This window comes from Rhipicephalus microplus, chromosome 9 (genome assembly GCF_043290135.1).
Source record: "Rhipicephalus microplus isolate Deutch F79 chromosome 9, USDA_Rmic, whole genome shotgun sequence".
NCBI lineage: Eukaryota > Metazoa > Arthropoda > Arachnida > Ixodida > Ixodidae > Rhipicephalus > Rhipicephalus microplus.
In genome coordinates, this window is record NC_134708.1 from 54,211,233 (window position 1) to 54,233,419 (window position 22,187).

The following is a 22,187-nucleotide window of genomic DNA, read 5'->3' on the forward strand; positions in this document are numbered from 1 at the left end:
TGGACAAATACACCCCAACCTACCCCAACACGTCAAGCTTGCCGCTGGGTTGACAGGCAGCGCCATCTGGCAAACAAGATTGAACGAATTGGTGAGACTGCGTTATTCTTATTGCATCATTTACGCGCCTATAACTGGTTTGCAAAATGTAACGATGAAGCAGGAACACAGCAATAGATGAGACGAGGAAGAGATGAGATACTTCAGACTACAGCAACGCATTACGGGAACTCACACCTTGGCGCGTAGGCTTGAAAACGAGCCAAATGTACACACAGCTCGAAGTTGCAAAGTGTTCTCTGGTTGCACTGTTGGTTGCTGAAAGCTGCGAAGGGGTGAGTAAAACGAGTGTATTTTTTTTTTGCGCATCTCTTTGTCGTCGTTCTGTTCTCGCGCTATAGCTATTGTCATGTCATACCAACTAGCCCAAATTGCCACACTTCTGAGTTTCAAACCGGGAACAATGAATGTCAGGGAGTGGATGGGGGAGGGGGGATTCCTTAGCATTTTCGATATTCCGTCTACCAGGCCAGACAATATAATGACGAAAGTTTAACAAAGAATAAAAAAAACGATATGGAATTCCAGAAGCCGGGGTTTCAGTGGAAGCCCGTCTGTATTTAAATATATTTAATGAACGATGCTAAACTATTTAAAATAAGAACGTGTACTTTAAAATACCCAAAGGTGTACTACTCGTGCGAAGTAGTTTCGTAGTCGGTAGTACAATCCGATGAAATGCGCGTGCTGGAACTTGACCTTTCCAACTCAGAGCTGTCGCAAAACATGCGACAGCGGCGGCGCCAACAAGTAGGCGAACGTCTTGAAGGGACCGGCAACTGATTTTTTGTAGCGTTAGCTACACTGATTTCGCTGAGCCAATTTTGCGTGGCACTAATCTGCGCATGCGCAATGATACTCCACCACTGCCGCGCGCGGCTCGCCGCCGGTGTGCGCGCAATTCGATGCGCTGCGCAGACGATAAATGGTGTCACGCACCGGAGCCGGCACCTCCCTCGCACTCGGCCGCGGCCGCGCGCGACTCGCCGAAGGCGGCGTGCGCTTTCCAGAGGAGCGCCGTCCAACATAGAAATTCTCAAAATTAACTTGAGGGCACTCTGGCGCTGCGATCATTCAGCGACCATGGGAATGATGGGTAGTTCACACATTTGCCTAGTCTTCGTACTTGCGGGTGGCGAATCGTACTTGCGGCTTCGTTTATTGATATGTTTCAGTTTTGTTTTGAAAGAAAGATTCAACCCTTTTGAACTTCCTGACCCAATTTGGAAAGGTAAGCCGAAAAAAATAGGGTGGTAAAGCGCAATTGCTGAACATTTGCTGCTTTTTGTTTTTTGAGAAAAAAGCTTTAAGCCACATGAACACACATGGAGCCAAAGGCAGGCCAGAAGTACGAAGATTAGGCAAATGTGTGTACTACTCATCATTCCCATGCTCGTTGAAGCGCCGGGCGTTGCAGGCTGCAGCTCCCATAGACACTAACGCCAGAGTTCCCTCTAGTAAGTATTGTAGGAAACTATGCTGTCATAGCCTTGGTAGACATATGGACGCCGACGCACGCGCCTTCCCTGTGCAGTTGCCATCTGATCTGACACTGCGCTGGAGCCACTTGATAGCGCCTCTGACTGGCGTTTGTTCCTGTGGTATAGCCATGGAGAAGGAGAGTGCAAATGCTGCTCAATTGTAATGTAGAGCGGAGAAGCTTAACTCATCGGATCCCGAAGTAGTTGCCCGGCAAAATAAATATACGTGTGTCATTGCAGCAGGAGTAAGCATGATAATGAAGCTAATCCTAGACACTCTGGAAAGCTAAGAATAATCAGCTGAACCTTTGCTAACGTTACGTATATCCTGGCATAGCTGAGCTAAGCCACTGCCATTTTTTTTCGACTCGACTCAGTTTTTCCCGGCGCGACAGAAAGCTTACCATTCGTGGTGTTCGTAGGTACCATTGTTAATCCCAAAAGCACTTGGCGATTTTATAAGCAGTATTTTTTGCGATCTGAAAGCCTCTAAACACGGACGTGCGCTTTTGTTTAGCAACGCTGAAAATTGATAGCGATGCCAGTAGCCCTTGTAGCGACCTGTGCACGCGTCGTTGTTCTGTTTTCGCAGGAGTTCCTATAACTATGCTTAACCAAATTTATCCAGAGCTTTATAACTATTTTTTCAAAATAACAAACCGTTACAATGAGATGATGTTGATTTACTCAGCTTGTCTGTATTTGTACCTCGTTGCGTGTGCCCGCGCCCAAGGTTGTTGCGCCGGTGTCGTGTCCTGTCGTCGTTAGACTCCTTACTCTCTCCTTGTACACTAAAATGATTGATGATGATTGATATGTGGGGTTTAACGTCCCAAAACCACCATATGATTATGAGAGACGCCGTAGTGGAGGGCTCTGGAAATTTCGACCACCTGGGGTTGTTCAACGTGTACCCAAATCAAAGCACACGGGCCTACAACATTTCCGCCTCCATCGGAAATGCAGCCGAGATTCATTACAAAGATATCGCTATTACAGAGTTATCTGAGCTTGCGTATCTCTTTTCAAAAGATTAATGTTACAAGACCGAATTCGCGCCAAACCCCGCTTGCACCCCATGTACTGTTCGTGCCGAGGAACTAGTACAATGCCTGTAATTGACTAACGATTATTAACGACGCGTATACTCAGCACATAATACATAAGAAAGGAGATGACAAGGACTTGAAGAATCGCAGGCAGATCAGCTTGCTCTCTGTAGTATACAAGCTAAAACATTAGAATTCAATCAACCAAAGGAACAAGCAGGATTTCCAACAGGCTACTCAACAATTGACCACATTCATACTATCAATCAGGTAATAGATAAATGCTCAGAGTATAACCAGCCACTATACATAGCCTTCATAGATTACGAGAAGGCGTTTGATTCAGTAGATAGATCAGCCGTCATGCAAACACTGCGGAATCAGGGCGTAGATGAAGTATATATAAACATTCTGGAAGAAATCTACAGGGGATTAACTGCTACCTTAGTACTTCATAAAGAAAGCAACAGAATACCAATCAAGAAGGGTGTAAGGCAGGGGGACACAATCTCCCCAATGCTATTAACCGCGTGCCTACAGGAGGTTTTCAGAAGCCTAGAATGGGAACAGTTAGGGATAAGAGTTAATGGAGAATACCTTAGTAACCTGCGCTTCGCCGATGACATTGCATTGCTGAGTAACTCAGGGGACGAACTGCAACTCATGATTACGGACTTAGGCAAGGAGAGCAGAAAGGTGGGTCTTAAAATTAATCTGCAGAAAACGAATTAATGTACAACAACCTCGGAAAGGAGCAGCACTTCGAGATAGGTAATAGTAGACTTGAAGTTGTAAAAGACTATGTCTATTTAGGGCAGGTAATAACCGCAGAGCCGAACCACAAGATTGAAGTAACTAGAAGAATAAGAATGGGTCAGAGCACATTCGGCAACCACTCTCAAATTATGACTGGTGGATTGCCACTATCCCTCAAGAGGAAGGTATATAACAGCTGTATCTTGCCGGTACTTAGCTACGGAGCAGAAACCTGGAGACTTACAAAGAGGGTTCAGCTTAAATTGAGGACGACGCAGCGAGCAATGGAAAGAAAAATGGTAGGTGTTACCTTAAGAGACAAGAAGAGAGCAGAGTGGATTAGGGGACAAACGGGGGTTAAGGATATCATAGTTGAAATAAAGAAGAGGAAAGGGGACATGGGCCGGGCATGTAGCGCGTAGAGAAGATAACCGCTGGTCATTAAGGGTAACTAACTGGATTCCCAGAGAAGGGAAGCCGGTTAGGGGGAGGCAGAAGGTTAGGTGGGCAGATGAGATTAAGAAGTTTGCGGGTGTAAATTGGCAGCAGCAAGCATAGGACCGGGTTAACTGGCGGAACATGGGAGAGGCCTTTGTCCTGCAGTGGACGTAGTCAGGCTGATGATGATGATGATGATGATACTCAGCACAAGTTCGTGCGTGTTTTAGAGCGATGTTGGTCGGATCTAGGCACTCGCCGGTGCCACCGACCGAGCCTAGCTCAGCGAATACTTCCTGTAAATCACCAAACCTTTCCGGCATAACTGTGGATTTTCCCGTTCACTGATATTCACTGTGATAAAATATTGTTTCGGCTGCACACGTGTGACGTGCATTGCTGAAAAAGCGCCCCGGCATGGTGGTCTAGTGGCTGAGGTACTCGGCTGCTGACCCGCACGGCGCGGGTTCGAATCCCGGCTGCGGCGGCTGCATTTCCGATGGAGGCGGAAATGTTGTAGGCCCGTGTGCTCAGATTTGGGTGCACGTTAAAGAACCCCAGGTGGTCTAAATTTCCGGAGCCCTCCACTACGGCATCTCTCATAATCATGTAGTGGTTTTGGGACGTTAAACCCCACATATCAATCAATGCTGAAAAAGCAAGGAGGACATCTCCATGTGCAGGCACACGAAAGATTTGAAGCTCCTGAGCTCACGAAACTATCATTTCTAGGGTACGTGTTTGGGCTAGCTGAGGTGTTTCGCCTGGTTGGTTTGTGGTTACGCCACAGAACACCTGTTTACGCCGTGAAATACAACGCTAGTATGACAGGTCGAAGAGATGACACGGACCAATGCGCCGTCGTCTGTGTACTTTTCTTCGTCGGTCTCTTTTCTTGTCGTTTTCGCACTTCTTTTGTTATTTTTTTATACTCGTAATTGTATGTTGTGATTAAATCGAGGAAACGCCTTGATTCAAACTGAAACGGACTACTAGCGGCACCTGTCGCAGTGCTCGAACCTCTCGGCTGAACAACCTCCGAGCACCCGCCGTTTGATTTCGGAGACCCTACGGACGGTTGCGCAGTTGCAGCGTTCTCCCCGAGGAGGCGCCACGTATCTATGTAGGTAGCTTCAGAGCGTGAGCTCTAGCTTTCTTCTGCAAACCTCCTCATTTTCTCGCCAGCACCCTTCGCCTTTACTTTTTTTCACTTCTGTGGCCCACGAAAAAAGAAATAAAGAAATTTGAGTGAGAGAAAGAGAGGTTTATTGTGAGAAAAAAAAAAGAAGCTGAGAGGTCAGCCTGAATCAATTTTCTAACTAGTTACTCAGCATTTGGTAAAGGAAGGGTGGTCAAGAATGTATAGAGATGGTGTTGATGATGACGATGAAGGCGATGATAGAATAAACTTTCGAGAACTCGAAAGTTAAGTCCCTTTTCGAGATAATCGAAATAGTTATTTGGGACGTTCAGGACCCTTCCAATGAAACTAGGAAGCAAAGAGTGAAACAAACGAACATTATAATTGATTGATATGTGTGGTTTAGCGCCCCAAAACCACTATATGATTATTAGAGACACCATGGCTTCGGAAATTTCGACCACCCGGGGCGAAATTTAACATGCACGCAGATCTGAGCACATGGGCTTACAGAATGTTCATCTCCTTGGAAATTGCAAAACGAACAATATGACCCTAGAGATTGACAAATCTGCTAAAGAAGCCGACGGGGCTGAAGGAATTTTGCAGGATAGCAGTAGTGTACCTAGAATATTTTTTGGGGGTGGAGGGTAGAATGTTCAACCAAATTTACGTATGTTCGTGCGTCCGTTTGTATGTGTGCGTGTATAATTTCACCAGCCTGACTACGCCCACTGCAGGACAAATGCCTCTCCCATGTTCGGCCAGGCGACTCGGTCCTGTGCTTGCTGACGCCACTTTATACCCGCAAACTTCCTAATCTCACCTGCCCACCCAACTTTGTGTCTCCCTCACCCGCTTTCCTTCTCTGGGAATTCAGTTACTTTTAATGGGCAGCAGTTATTCTGCCTACACGCTACGTGAGTGGCCCATACACATTTCATCTCCTTGATTTAGACTATGACAACCTTAACCCCGGTTTGTTCCCCGACCCACTCTTCCCTCTTCTTGTCTGTTAAGGTAACCCTTATCATTTTCATTTCCATCGCCCTCTGCATCGTCCTCAACTTAAGCTGAACCCTCTTTGTAAGCGTCCAGGTTTCTGCTCCATAGGTAAGTACCGGCGAGATGCAGCTGTTATATACCTTCCTCTTGAGGGATAGAGGCAATCTCGCAGTCATGATTTAAGAATGCTTGCCGAATGAGTTCCACCTCATTCTGAATCTTCCAACTACTTCAGTATCGTTGTTCGGTTCCACGGTTACTACCTGTTCTAAGTGGACGTACTCTTTTAGAACTTCAAGTACACTGCTACCCATCTCGAAGCGCTGATCTGTTCCGAAGTTGTTGTACATTTCTTTCGTTTCATGCAGATTAATTTTAAGACCCACCTTTCTTCTTTCCTTGTCTAACACCGTAATCATGAGTTGCAGCTCGTCCCCGGAGTTACTCAGGACTCAGCTATGCAATGTCAACGGCGAAGCGTAGGTTACTAAGGTATACTCTTTATTAACTCTTATCCCTAACTCTTCCCATTGTAGGCCTCTGAAAATTTCCTGTAAGCACGCGATAAATAGCACTGGAGAGATTGTATCCCCTTGCCTTACACCCTTCTTGAATGCTATTCTGTTGCTTTCTTTATGAAGCACTATGGTAGCAGTTGATCCCCTGTAGATTTCTTCCAGGATGTTTATATATCCATCGTCGACGCTCTGATTCCACAATGTCTGCATAACTGCTGATATTTGTACTGAATCAAAGGACTTCTCGTAATTTATGAAGGCTATGTATAGTGGTTGGCTGAATTCTGAGCATTTTTTTATTACCTGATTGATAGTATGAATGTGGTCGATTGTTGAGTAGCCTGTCCGAAATCCTGCTTGTTCCTTTCGTTTATTGAATTCTAACGTGGTCTTAATTCTGTTAGCAATTGCCTTTATAAATAGCTTGTACACAACAGAGAGCGAGCTGATCAGCCTGTAATTCTTGAAATCCTTGTCACCCTTTTCTCATGGGTTACGACGATGTTGACATTCTTCCAAGACTCTCGTAGCCTCCCCGTCAGGAGACACTTCGTAAACATGGTGGCTATAGTTTTTCTAACACAATGTGTCCTCCGTCTTTCAGCAGATCTGATGTTACCTGATCCTCATAAGCAGCTTTCCCTTTTTACATTCCATCCAATGCTTTCCTGGCTTCTTTTGTCAATACTAGTGGGATGACATTTGGGTTACTTCTAGTTTTTACGCTTCGTGGTTGTCTCGGGTAGTGTACAGATCTCTATAAAATTCCTCCGCTACTTTAACTATCCTATCCACATTGGTAGTTACTTTGCCTTCCCTGTTCCTCAGTGCATACGTCTGGTTCTTGCATATCCCAAGTTTCTTCTGTACCGCTTTGACGTTACCTCTGTTCTTTAGAGCTTGTTCGAATCTCTTCATGTTATACCTTCTCACACCGAATGGCCTACGCGTGTTAATCAACCTCGAAAGCTCTGCCTGTTCTATATTGCCTCTTGTGTTTGAGGCTTTCGTGTTTGAAGGTTATTCTCTCTTTCTAAAGGGAGTGCTACGCACGCGACTTTCACGTACCTAAAGGAAGAGTCATAGGGAATCTTCATGTCACCTTGCTCGTGGCTTTACTTGACACACCTCGCCTATATGTATCTGATTTTCTTGGTGATACTGTGGTTTGCTGAAACACGTGGAATTAAAATGTAGGCACCGTTTTGAATGTCATTTTAATCTCGTTCGAGGCCCATTACTGTCGTCGACGTGCTGTCACAATAGAAGCCAACTTGACAACATCGCGTCTGGTGTCGTATGTTCAATGTGCTATCGAAACCGTGGAGGGCTGCAATTAGTCTCGGATCAGTCAGGAAAGCCGCCAGCCGTCTCCATCGGTTTAAGGTGCTTGAAGTTCTACAGGAGCGATTCAGCTTTCCCAGAGGGAAAGTTATGTCGTTCCTGTAGGACACCATACACAATATTTTCTGCACACTTGTTGCGGCGGTATTGTAATTGAAGTTAACCTAGACCAGTCCTATTCAAAGAAACGTAAGCAAGGGCTAGGATGTGCTCGACCGAGCTCGCCGAGAGTACTGGTTTGAGTGGCGGGTAACATAAAGGTAAAATTGTCTCATAGTGCATATATGGCTTCTGCCTATCCAGAGTTTTCTATTCACCACTCTGACGCCTCCTCCGTTCTTTAGAGCATATTCAATTATCTCCACGTTGTAACGTCTTAGATCGGATACCTTACGCTTATTAGTCAACTCAGAAAGCTGTGCTAGTTCTATTTTGTCTGTTGTGTTTGAGGCTTTCATTTTTGACGTTTTTTAATGAGATTCTTCGTCTCCTGGGACAGCTTCACGGTCCTGTTTAACTAGCGTACCTCCAACTTCCACTGCACATTCCGTAATAATACTCGTCAGATTATCATTCATTGCGTCAACGTTAAGGCTGGTTTCCTCGATAAGAGCCGAGTATCTGTTCTGAAGCGAGACTCTCAATTCCTGTGCTTTCCCTCTCAGTGCTAGCTCATTGATTGACTTCTTGCGTATAAGTCGCTGTGGTTCGTTCTTCAAGTCTAGGTGAATTAGAGACCTAACCATTCTACGGTAACTGCATCGTACCTTGCCAAGCACTTCCACATCCTGCACGATGCCTGGGTGTGCACTCAGTATAAACTCTATTTCTTCCTGACTTTGGTCATTAGTGTTCCTCCTTGTCCACTTGTTTCACTCGTTTTTGTGAGGAAGTATTCAAGATCTGTAAATCATTGCATTCTGTGAATTCTACGAATAACTCCCCTCTGACATTTTTAGTACCGATGCCATGATCTCCTACTGCCAGGTCTCCAGCCTGCTTCTTCTCTTCCTTGGCATTGACGTCGGCCATCAGTATAGTATACTGTGTTTTTACCAGAATCATTGCTGATTCCACGTCGTCGTAGAAGCTTTCAACTAATACGTCTTCATGGCTAGGTGTAGGCGCGTAGGCCTGTACCAACTTCATCTTGTATCTCTTATTGAGTTTAATTATACGATACCTAACACCCTTTCATTAGTGCTATAGTATTCTTCCATGTTGCCAGCTAAATTTCCATATTTCCTCACCAGAAAAGAAGTGGTCACCCTGGTGCAGTATCAGGCCACTACCGCCCACATGGTCCGCCAATTAACCATCGGCCCTCAGTTCCAAGCGGCTGCAAAGCAACTGACCTCGGAGACGGTTGGATCTGCGACACAACAGTGGGTGCTAAGAAAATTTTGGTGCGGACAGGCTGCCATAGGAATCTGAACTTGGCAAGTTTAACGTTAGAGCCTTATCTAGTGAGGCAAGTCTAGCTGTGCTATTAGAGGAGCTAAAAGGTGTTAAATGGGATGTGATAGGCCTCAGTGAGGTAAGGAGGACAGATGAGGAGGCCTATACAAGGCTACAGTATGCGGACGTCTTTTGTTATAGGGGCTTAGCTGACAGAAGAGAATTGGGGGTGGGGTTCCTTATTCACAGAAATAGAGCTAGTGCGTGTATACATACGCAAGCAAAATCAGAGGAACTTGCGGTGGTGTTGAACCCTTAACCCCCCTCTTGCTGCTCTCGTGCAATATAGCACTAAGGACTATATTTTGTGATGTGAAGATGGAGCTCCGTGCCTGACAAAAAATACAAAAGAATCTGTTCGCAACAACATTAATTGTTGTGTATGGTGCAAAAAAGCCGGGGACCGTTTTCTCTGGCTCAAAATAAAGTTCATTCAACAACGAATGAACTTTCAAAAATGAGTGAACCACGGCGAACACGTTTCGGCCGTTGCCCTGTTGACGCTTCTCTGCTTACAATGCCGATTCCTCGGCTCGCTGTTGTCGCTTACATTCGCCTGAGAAGGTAGCTGGATTCTCGGTGCGCAGCTGCATGGTGCTTGCTCGTTGCCACCCAGGGCTGGTCTTGTCTTGGGACTGCTGTATCATTCCTTATTGGGAGGTAAGGAAAAACCAAATCCTCGGCCCGCACCATAAGCATATAGCAGACAATGCCAATTGGAAAGAAAAATGAGCAGGGCAGCAGAGCCAAGTGAAATTTTGAGCGGGAAGGATGTGCAGGAGAAGCAGACTCCACCCCCAGTCGAACCGAGAAATAAAGAAGAAAAAAATGGCAGCATATCCACGAAGTGAATGATGGAGAGTGGGGCGAAGCATCTGTCCGTTCATTCGTTCTTGCTTCCGTCCGTCCATGCGTGCGTCTGTGTGGCCGCCCGTGCGTCCATCCGCCCGTCCGTGCGTGCATCTGTTCGTGCGTCCACACGTCCATCTGTGCGTCCGTCCCTGCGTTCGTCCATGCATCCGCCCCTGCGTCCGTCCATGCTTCCATCCATCCGTGCAGCCATCCGTGCCTGCGTCCATGCATCTACCTGTGTGTCCGTTCGTCCACCTATTCAACACTCCAAGTACCACCATCTCGCATCTTTTCATCATATATTCCTCATATACAAGCTCCGCCATCCAGCGGACATTCCAAGGACTGAACGAGAGGAGGCACATGCACACTTTCTTACGGCTTGCGCTTCGTGTCTTCTTCTCACCTTTAACCACCTCGAGTTCATGGTATATACTAGTTCACTGTATTCATAGGACTGCGGCACAACGCTCGCTAAACCTTTCTAAAACCAAAGAGGTTACGCCCAGCGAGTATAACGTAGCAACCCTTTCTTGTCAGATAGTGATCAATGTACATGCCAATGGCTACTAAGGGGCAATGAGAGACAGCAGAATTCGGCGTTTAGTTAACGCGCACGCTGCGAATTTTTTATTGTTTAACAACCCACAGAAGAAATCTCCCACTGGCACCACCTTGGAGGTCAAAATGTAAGTCTGGTTACACACTACTACAACGACTAAGAGGGACGAACGGGTGCCGCTATAACGAGCTTCGCCCCTATAAAAAAAAAAAAACATCTCGACGAGCATGAATTCTTTCCCGGATCAGCTTTCGGCGCTGTTCTTGGAAAGTTGTCTGCTGCTTGTGTGTTCATACGATCCGTTCCCTTGCAGTGAGGAAATTGTAAGTTGAACCTTCCTGCGACGCCGAACTCTTCCCGTGCCCCTGAGCCTGTGGCGTGATGTTGGTTTGCATCCCCCCTTTGCCTGGCGACCTGCTTGACGGCTTTCCTTGGCTGAGAGGTGTTTGGGTGCACGTTAAAGAACCACAGGTGGTCTAAATTTCCGGAGCCCTCCACAACGGCGTCTCTCATAATCATATGGTGGTTTTGAGATGTTAAACTCCACATATCAATCAATCAATTGGCTGAGAGGCGACAGGGTGGGGCTAAGTTACATTTTTTCCCACCATTGTTCCTTCTCTCCTACATTCCTTTGTCTACGACTCCCCATCACTGTGCAGCTCTGTTGAGGTGACCTCCACTCAGAGGAGCCGTCGCACTTTTTTTTATTTTTCTCTACTTCAAGGCAGCTCCATCGAAAATGCTGTGCGGGCTTGGTGGAATGGCTGCGAAAGGTTCAATGACGTCGCTGGCAGCGCTTCCAATTGAGCGCGCGCTTGGGTGCGACGTAGAGAATGGCGCGACTGACGGAGCAGCCAATGAAGAAGTTTAGTGTTTCTTGCGGTGAACGGTTTTTCGTTTCGCCTAGTCATATCCAGTTTTCACTGTAAAAATAAGCTGTCTAGCGTGGGCGCATGACTGAACGTCTAGAGCTCAGAGGGGTAGAAACTGAGGTTAGACGTGGAGGTCTTGCAGTGGACCCTGAGTTTAACAAGAGACAATACAACGCACCACAGTGTTGTAAATTTGAAATTTGGAGCAGCGTAATTGAATTAACTTCGCCAAGACTGCTTAAAGAGTGCAGATGGTGGCCGAAATACCATAAAGCAGATACAGGCAATGGAATAGTGAGTTTCCAGTCCAAGGGACCAGTCTTCGTAAGGTTAAGTGAGTGAAGCTTCTTCGGATTCTCTCTTTCTGACGGTGAATACCGGCATTATGACAAAGTGTTCTCACAGCGTGTGGGGTGGGCTTACTGTAGTCGGGTACAAAATTAGACGTCTGCGGCATTTCCTCCTCAAAAAAGGGTGCGCACAAACCTGAACCAATGGGTGCGCACAGCAGATTGACGTCACGAGTCACAAGGCATCTGACCCCGCCTTCGAAGAACAATGCTAAGAGCGATGAGCCGTATGGTTTCTTGAGGCGTGGAGGTGATAGGATGCTGCACTTAGGTCGTCTATGAGGGGCCTCTCTGCACTTCTTAAGATGTGTCGCATGCAGTGTAGTCCGGCAGTACACTGCAGGATTTGCGCTGCCGCGTTAGCTTGCTCCCTCAGACAGCAGTGGTAGCCTATAGGCGATTGCTGAGCAGAATGAACTCCTACTGAACCTCCGAGGGTTTTAAAACGGGGACAACTTTGTAGTTTAATTGGAATGTCCACAACATATGGTAGATGTTAGCTATACCTTTTCACTGTGATGGAAGTGCTGGAAGAGAGCATAGGATGTGGTACCACCCGTCATGGTCGTCGGGAGGGGGGGGGGTGCAAATTAGTGTTGCATGTTGGCTAGGGAAATGGGAAAGCACCGGTGAAGCTTGGGGGAGGGCAAGTGCTGCAGAGGCTTCAGGGTGGCAAGTGCCTCTTTTACAACCCCCTGCCGACGCCCATGCCACCGGCGTTGCCTAGCTGTGTTGGGAGTATGTGTACACGTCGCTTTTCGTTCTGGTTACCGTGTGCGCCCAAAAGTGAAACGTCAATCACCAACACGCCCAAGCGCACGCTCTTTCAAGTTATAGTGCATGGCGTTCTTTTGCTCCTAGGATGGAGTTGTTTAGTAACTTATTTGTCATTAAATAGGTGAGCTTTACTACTGCGAAAATAGGAACTGAAACGTCTTGCATACGTAAAAACACCATGTTTAGCAGAGCGTGCATGCTCAAACCTTCTGCTTATGGGCAGGGTGTAAAGCGATGCAAATTTGCGAGGGCTACGCTGTCACGGAAGTTACGTACGCACCACTAAAGCTATTGACTTTAAAATCCTGGCAAGATGCAGTACTTATCGTTTACCTAAAGTAACCTTTGAAAACAAAATGTTCATGAAAGATCTATTTATTTATTTCGTTATTGACTTGTTTATTTATTTCTCCCAGGAACACACAAACAAAACTTCATCTTCAAGACACCTTAGGATTCCAAACACAGAAAGCGCACGAGGTAAGCTATTCATTATTTTATTCATCATAGTTATTTATCATTTATGCGATATAAGATATAGTGTCAAAAGGGGGAGTTGTCAGAGAGATCAATACGCGAGTTCACAATCTTGTTGACTGATATTACCCAGGTTGAATACAGGTGTCGGTAATAGTGTGAGGCTTGAATAATCGGAGCAAGCAGTGGAAAGAGGCAGCAGAATGCGATAAACTAACCCCTGTATTCGGAAACACTCCTTGGCTTTAACTTGACTTGCCACCGCCTTCATCGCCGCACAAACGTGTTTCGAACGTGCTGCATTGAAGGCGGTGGCCAGTCAAATTCGTGTTTAGAAAAAACTGGCAGATCCCACGTACAGTGGGAATCGATTATATGCGAAGCACAAATGAGAAATGTTTATATGTCACTTTAAAATCAGCACAACGTTACGAGGTGGAGGTACAACATACATTACAACAAGGAGAAGATTATTTGACATCCAACGAAAACAAGATCTGGAGTAATCACATCACAATATACATACAAATAATGTGGGCACATTGAACATGCACAAATGCTTTTCTGTACGAGGCGCATACAAAAAGGGAGGAGGGGGTGCCACCCAGTGACGCGTTTTCAAAACGGGGTGCTACAATCGGAAGAAAGTACTGCCTATGTTTCATATATAATTACAAAGGTTATCTACAAAAGGAAGGAAAAGCGCCATACGAATCCACATACACATGCATGCACACATTTACAATCAATGGGAAAGACACGTGGCATATGTAACCATATGCCTTAACAAGAGAGTATGGGGGGGGGGGGTACAGTAGAATAGGGCGACTAACTTGCCATCGCTCTAAAAAAGAAAGAATTTTGTATGCCAGCCATTCCAGGAGCGTTTACAAACATGGGGATAACACTAGAAAATATTCCATCGATGAATGCATGTATTCCTTCCAAGCCTCCCAGGTCAACCCGCTTTCTTGAGCCCGTGAGTGAGAGGCGCGCGTTGCACAATCACAGCACGCACGAGCAGGCGCGAGGTATTGCAGAAGCTAACACAGCGGTTCGCTGGCTTTTATCATGGCGAAGTCTTTGGGGCAGTCTGTCCTTCGTTCTCTTTCATTTTGTTTCGCTCTATCGGTAACGCCGGCAGCGGCAGACGCTCAGCTCATGAGAGTTGTGCTCTACAGTGAGTTTCGAATGAATCCGCTCAAGATCAGTTGCCGGGATTCAAGCATAACTTGTCACTTTCGCAATCGTCTCTTGCGTGATAACCAAATGCGAGCAGTAACTATTCCCGAGTCACAGTCCATGACAAATATAAAAAATAACGCAGGCAGTGAACCGTATATCTGGTTTGTTATGCTGAACATTGATTTGATTGATATGTGGGGATTGATATGTGGGGTCCCGAAATCCCCACATGATTATGAGAGACGCCGTAGTAAAGGGCTTCAGAGATGTCGACCACCTGAGGTTCTTTAACGTGCACCAAAATGTGAGCACACGGGCCTAAACATTTCCGCCTCCATCTGAGATGCAGCCGCCGCAGCTGGGATTCGATCCCGCGCCCTGCGGGTGAGCAGCCGAGTACCTTAGCCACTAGACCACCGCGGTGGGACATGTTGAACATTGCAGAGCGTCTTAGGTGGTCAGTGCTTTCAGTTGTTTTGTTGACTTCCATTTACAGTTGGAGGCACGTTCAGGAGCAGGTGGTCAGCGAAATAAGGCCCGATGCAACGGTTTTAGGGGCGAAGCTCCTTATACCATGGGTCATGCGTCCCCGATGTATGAAGTAGTTGTAGTAATAGGTAGCCACCTCTCGTTTAGTTCTTAGAATGTCCGCTGGATGGTGGTACTTGCATATAATGAATATATGACCGAAAGATGCGAGATCATTTTACTTGGAGTGATCACTAGATGGACGGATGGATGCACGTACGTACGTACGTACGTACAGACAGACAGACAGACAGACAGACAGGCAGGCAGGCAGACAGACAGACAGACAGACAGACGCACGTACGTACGCATGGATGGGCGTCCGTCCATCCATCCGTCCATACGTCTGTATGTCTGTCTGTCTGTCCTTATACTGAACTTTCCAAGTACAACCATCTCGCAACTTTTCATCATATATTTATCATATACAAGTACCACTATCTAGCTTACATTCTAAGATGCACGGACGCACATACAGACAGACGCACGGACGTACGGACAGACGGACGGAAGCAAGAACGAACGAAGGGAGGGAAGCATGAATGAACTGACGCACGCTTCGCCCCACCATCATTCACTCCGCGGATATGCTGCGACTTCTTTCTCTCAGTCCCATCCGCGTATTGGAGTTCTTGATCTTGTGTAATGCAAACATGAACTTCAATTTCGGCAGTTGCGAACACGCCTTGGCCGCTACGTTTTCACACCACATATTCGATCGGTACCTGGTGCGACGTGTCATGAAACTGATAGTTTGGTTACAATTGAGGGTTTAAGAAAGGGACGAAAAGTAGCCAAGTAGTCAATATGTCTTAGGGGCGAAGCTCCTGAAGCCGTGGGTCGTGCGTTCGCGATGTATGTATGTATGTATGTATGTATGTATGTATGTATGTATGTATGTATGTATGTATGTATGTGTATGTATGTATGTATGTATGTATGTATGTATGTATGTATGTATGTATGTATGTATGTATGTATGTATGTATGTATGTATGTATGTATGTATGTATGTATGTATGTATGTATGTATGTATGTATGTATGTATTTATGCATGCATGTATGTATGTATGTATGTGCGTGTGTATGTATGTATGTATGTATATGTATGTATGTATGTATGTATGTATGTATGTATGTATGTATGTATGTATGTATGTATGTATGTATGTATGTATGTATGTATGTATGTATGTATGTATGTATGTATGTATGTATGTATGTACGTATGTATGTATGTATATATGTATGTATGTAGTAGTGGGGGTGCGTCGTTATAGTATACTATAGCCACCTCCACAGCCGTAGGAGAGGAGCGGTAAGCGCGCACTCATTTTAATTGAGGAGGAAACCCACGCACGTTTATCAATAACAAAAAGATAGTCGTTTCTGAATAAATAACCTTCAGAGAAGAGTATCGATGACATAATCTGCAATAAAATTTTTCTTGAATTTGATGCTTACTAAAAAAAAAAACCTAGTATCGAAAGGACGCACTTAGTCCTTGGAGGGTCCGCTGGATAGCGGTACTTCTACATGATAGATATATGATGAAAAGAGGCGAGATGACGGTACTTGAAGTGTTCACTAGATGAACGGACGGATGGACAAATGCACGGACGGAGAGATCGACAGATGGATGGACGCATGGACGAACGCACGGACGGACGGACGTGAGGAAGCAATAATGAACGAATGAACGGAAGCGCGTACGGACTGACGGATGCTTCGCTCCACTCATCATCATGCACTCCGTGGATATGTTTATGATTTCTTATTCCTTCTTTGGCCTATAAATCTCCCTAAATTGGAGTGAAGTAGTCAAATCTGGCAACTCTGGGGCTCCGAGACAGACTTCCCGAGGAAAGTTTATTGTGTAACTAACACAGTTGCCATAACAAGGAAATCATTGCTTTTAAAACGGGCCTTACTTAGTATTGTAGAATAACAACACAGAGACAGCACCCTTGTTGCGGGGCGGCTGTTCTATTGTGCTCCTCTTTCTCTCCTTCCCTGCTTCTCGAGCGTGGAAGCGATGGTCCCACTGTTCACTACACTCGGCCACGGTGCAGCTAGTCTACTCCTGCAAAAAATGCACCTAAGTCAACGTCACTCTTGTCGACGGATGCAGTTATTAATTCGCTACAAACATGCAGCAAAGTTATTCCGTTTTTCGTTCTCCGTGCGCGAATCAGAAGCCATGGACCACATTCGCTAAGTGTTCTCTACTAGGCGCTCGGAAATAACGGAAGGACCTTCGTGTTTTGTGCGCAGCTTGTTCGCAGACGTTGATGCACCTCGCTGCAACCACACCTCGTCGCCTATATTATAGTGCGGTCCCGGACGGTGGCGTCGGTCGTGGCACCGTTTTTGCCCCTCTTGAGCACGTGGAATTTTCCTGTGGACCTCAGCTCGGACGTCGTGACAAAGTGTCTGGCGTGCCACCGAAAGTCTAACTTTCACGGTCGTGTCTAAACCGTTTGTAGCGTTTCAGCTGCGGTAGCTGGTCATACACAATCTCGCAAGGACAAGTTAACTGCAGAGCTGTGTGTAGCCGTGTTCACTGCGTATGCAGCCGCTTGGAACCAAGGCCCCACTATTCCCTACGGTATGTATTAAACTGAAGAGTGTAGATAAAAAAAAAGGGGGGGGGGGAGACGATCAAAGGAAAAAGAGGTGAAGAGGATTTACAGCAGCCCTTAGCTGAGCGATAAGCCCCAGTTAAGCCTAAGAATATTGTCCGTAAAATGAGATTTTTGACACAAAGCAAGTCTATTGCAAAAAAATATATAAGAAAAGCTTGAATGACCATACCATGAAGTTGTGTCTTTCTATACAAAGTGGGAGAATGAACAAAGATTGCAAGAAGTCTCTCACGCATGAGCAATCCGTGGAACAAAAAAAAAAGAAATGCAAAGTATACTTGCAGAGGTCTGCTAAGCTGCACAAAACAGCCGGAGAGCAGAATTATGTCTGAGATGAGCTCATTAGCGTTGTGCTTATAAGCCCACGTTTAAATAAAACTTCCCCAATTTGTGGGGAGACAGCAGAGGCTGATATAAAGTCTTTCCCTAGCGAAATGAAAATAAAGCAAAGCTCAAGAAGGACGGAAGAAAAAACTAAACAGCTGGTAAAGCAAGAGGGTAAAGCCCCTCTGCGGTTTCTCTCCTTCATCCTCTCTCGAAGAGGAGGAAGCTCACTTGCTGCTCGAGCTCGGAGCCAGACTTGCCAGCGCTGCAACAGCTCTTGCAAATATATTTTGTAAATATATTTGCAATATATTGACTCATTACTCACGTATACCACGATGATCATAAAGAAGGTTGCCGTTTAGTGGACTTCCAAAGGCGCCAGAATTCAAACCAAAAGCAGCCACGTCATTTAACATTATCGCCTAACGTGTAGCCGAGCAGAATAGGAGTGGTATAATGAACCGAGTGTTTACTATTTATTAATAAATAAAACCATTTGAATATGTAAATCAAGAACTTTGAAGGTAGCCACAAAGGTAGGCATGGCAGGCGACTTGGTACGAGATCGAAGCTCAAAGGGCATTGAACGGGGGCCCAAGTTGTGAGGCCACATCACTCTCTGCCAATTTGTAAGGCTGTTTATTTGACTGGGTGATCGTCACTCGGTGACAATAGAGAGTTTTAGTACTGCGGAATGGTGCTACGTACGCATCACGCAAGCGCCTTGCGTTACGTGGCGTCGTTTGCCACTAATCGGCTTTTAGTACGCCGTAGTACCCGCGTACGTAACGAGCGTGAAGCGTGTTGCGTCATCTGGTATATCAAAATAGAAGTACGTTATGTTGACAGCCAATGTGAGCCAATCCAAGTGTTATAGCCAGATTATGGCCATATTTTAAGCCACAGAGCCGGTCGGTGCTTGCCTTCGATGCCGCCATTTTGCAAAACGAAGTCTCGCGCTGTCGCGATTTTGTTCGAGAGCGGCGCGATCACCTCATACGTACGCACGCATCTCATGCGTGCGTACGTAGCAGCTTCGTACGTAACGCGATACGTGCGCGTTGCGGTCTGCGCATGCGCACTACGCAGAACGTGGCGTCCTTACGTACGCAACGCTACCACGTACGCAGCGTACGCAGTACTAAAACTCTCTAATGTGTAAAGGCGACAGTCAAAGCACAGCACACACTCCCCGCTTGAGTGGCGTCACGTCGCAAAAGAGCTGAGCAAAACGACCCACTAGAAGGCGGTGAAGAGGGCGACGCATTACACAGGTCCAAGGTTGAAAACGCACGAAAATGAAAGCGCATTGTTTTCTACGGGCATAAGGTTGCGGAAAGTGAAACACGTTGTTTCAAAAACTCACATGGCACCTTTGGCGTTGCATGCGTTGCATAGTACCCCTCAAAGGCGAAAGACACGCCGTCTTCCCCCTTAATTGTTGCACTAATACTTTTCCACCACCTCCGAAAGCTTTCGGTAGCTAATGTGATGTTGCGTTACCTCCAGGACCGGGGGCGTTGCGAGTTTTAAAGACGATAGTCTTTCATGGGGACCTTCAACGCCAAAATTTTGGTCTGTATGTATGTATGTATGTATGTATGTATGTATGTATGTATGTATGTATGTATGTATGTATGTATGTATGTATGTATGTATGTATGTATGTATGTATGTATGTGTGTATGTATGTGTGTATGTATGTGTGTATGTGTGTGTGTATGTGTGTATGTATGTATGTATGTATGTATGTATGTATGTATGTATGTATGTATGTATGTATGTATGTATGTATGTATGTATGTATGTATGTATGTATGTATGTGTGTATGTATGTGTGTATGTATGTGTGTATGTGTGTGTGTATGTATGTATGTATGTATGTATGTATGTATGTATGTATGTATGTATGTATGTATGTATGTATGTATGTATGTATGTATGTATGTACGTGCAACCACCCGTCCATCTAGTGAACACTCCAAGTAAAATCATCCCGCACCTTCCCGTCATATATCCATTATATACAAGTATTACCATCCAGTGGACATTCCAAGGACTAAACGAGAGGTGGCTACTTACTACTACAACTACTTCATACATCGGGGACGCATGACCCACGGCATAAGGAACTTCGTCCCTAAAACTGTTACATTGGGCCTTATTTCGATGACCACCTGCTCCTGAACGTGCCTCCTACTGTAAATGGAAGTCAATAAAACAAATGAAAACACTCAACATCTAAGACGCCCTGCAATGTTCAGCATGCCCCGCCGCGGTGGTTTTGTGGCTAAGGTACTCGGCTGCTGACCCGCAGGTCGCGGGATCGAATCCCGGCAGCGGCGGCTGCATCTCCGATGGAGGCGGAAATGTTGTAGGCCCGTGTGCTCATATTTGGGCGCACGTTAAAGAACCCCAAGTGGTCAAAATTTCTGGAGCCCTTCACTACGGCATCTTTCATAATCATGTGGAGGTTTTGGGAGGTTAAAATCCCACATATCAATCAAATCAATGTTCAGCATGACAAACCAGATATACGATTCACTGCCTGCGTTATTTTTATATTTGTCATGGACTGTGACTCGGGATTAGTTACTTCTCGAATTTGGTTATCACGCGAGAGAAGATTGCGAAGTGAAAATCTATGCTTGAATCCCAGCAACTGATCTTGAGCAGATTCATTCAACTAAACTCACTGTAGAGCAGAACTCTCATGAGTTGAGCGTTTGCCGCTGCTGGCGTTACCGATAGAGCGAAACAAAATGAAAGAGAACGAAAGAGAGACTGCCCCAAGGACTTCGCTATGATAAAAGCCAGCGAACCGCGGTGTTAGCTTCTGCAATAGCTCACACCTGCTCGTGCATCCTGTGATTGTGCAACGCGTGCCTCTCACTCACGGGATCAAGAAAGCGGGTTGACCTGGGAGGCTTGGAAGGAATACATGCATTCATCGATGGGACATTTTCTAGAATTATCCCAGTGTTTGTAAACGCTCCTGGAATGGCTGGAATACAATATTCTTTCTTTTTTTTTTTTTGAGCGATGGCAAGTTAGTCGCCCCTATTCTTCCGTACAATCCTCCCCCATACTCTCTTGTTAAGGCATATGGTTACATATGCCACGTGTCTTTCCCGTTGATTGTAAATGTGTACATGCATGTGGATGGGAATTTGTATGGCGCTTTCCCTTCCTTTTGTAGATAACCTTTGTAATCATATATGAAACATATGCTGTACTTTGTTCCGATTGTAGCACGCCGTATAAATGAAAACGCGTCACGGGGTGGCTCCCCCTCCCCTCCCTTTTTGTATGGGCCTCGTACAGAAAAACATTTGTACATGTTCAATGCGCCCACATTATTTGTATGTATGTTGCGATGCGATTACTCAAGTTCTTGTTTTCGTTGTATGTCAAATAAGCTTCTCCTTGTTGTGCTTTGTCATTTGTTATTGTGCTTGTTGTACAGACGCTCGTTCCTTAGGTTTGTTGCGTCCCATGATAGAATAAACTTTTTTCAACACACTTGCACCTATCTGCTGTGCGTGCATCGACAGACGGTTAAGTCTGTGCCGCATAGCCAAATTAGGAACGGCTTACTGCTCTCCCACAGTTGAGTACGAAGTACTCGAAATCGTTAACCCCTTTCTCTATACACACATGAATTTTTTTTAGAAAAAGCGGCTAACAATGCTAAGTACTTGGTACTTTACTATGAGAGAGCATAAAGCTGTCCCATGGACCTCACACCATTCGCCACGTTCGTGCATTCAAACGCGCATTTAATATACACTGTTACTTTTCTTTCGCGACATCTCGCTTCTATGGAGTTGAAATAACTATTTTTAACCATGCTCTTCTAGGCAATCATCATGTATTTTTACGACGGGTTCGGACGGGTATTGGCTTCTGACTGCGTCCTATCATTCTTCAAGCTGCGAGTTTTGTGTATGTGTGTGTTTAGAAAAAGTGGTTAACAATTTAGAGTACTTCGTACTCCACTATGGGAGAGCTGGAAGCCGTCCCGTGAACCTCCTTACGAATCTTGCTTAGAAAAAGTTTATTCTCTCCTGGGACGCAACAAAGCTAAGGGACAAGCGTCTGTATAACAGACACAATAACAAACAAAAGACAAAGCACAACATACATTACACATTTAAACAAGTGTCCAAGTCCGTAGGATGTCCATCGTTCATAGTACTAATAACTATACATACACTACATAAATGCACTAATCACAATATGGACAATGTACATGATGATATATGTGCAGAATGGACCAGCTCAAGCAGTGGTGTTACTTCAAACGGCACCTAACGATACCTTAAACGGCCAACCCCATCCGCAGCGCCCACTAATAT

General features: G+C 45.6%; 1 protein-coding gene across 3 annotated transcripts in view; it reads left to right on the forward strand.

Moving 5' to 3' along the window:
* LOC142771803 (uncharacterized) overlaps nt 1-22,187 on the forward strand; it is a 479,046-nt gene that overhangs the window by 436,482 nt on the left and 20,377 nt on the right. For 2 of the 3 annotated variants that reach the window (XR_012886162.1, XM_075873675.1), the window contains exon 2: nt 13,083-13,146. Coding sequence is in view for 1 of the 3 variants with exons in the window: in XM_075873675.1 (XP_075729790.1) it covers nt 13,083-13,146 (64 nt within the window). In the remaining 2 variants the exon portion in view is untranslated. Of the gene's footprint in view, nt 1-2; nt 336-13,082; nt 13,147-22,187 lie in introns of those variants that run through there. The other variant, XM_075873674.1, reaches the window with a different exon arrangement.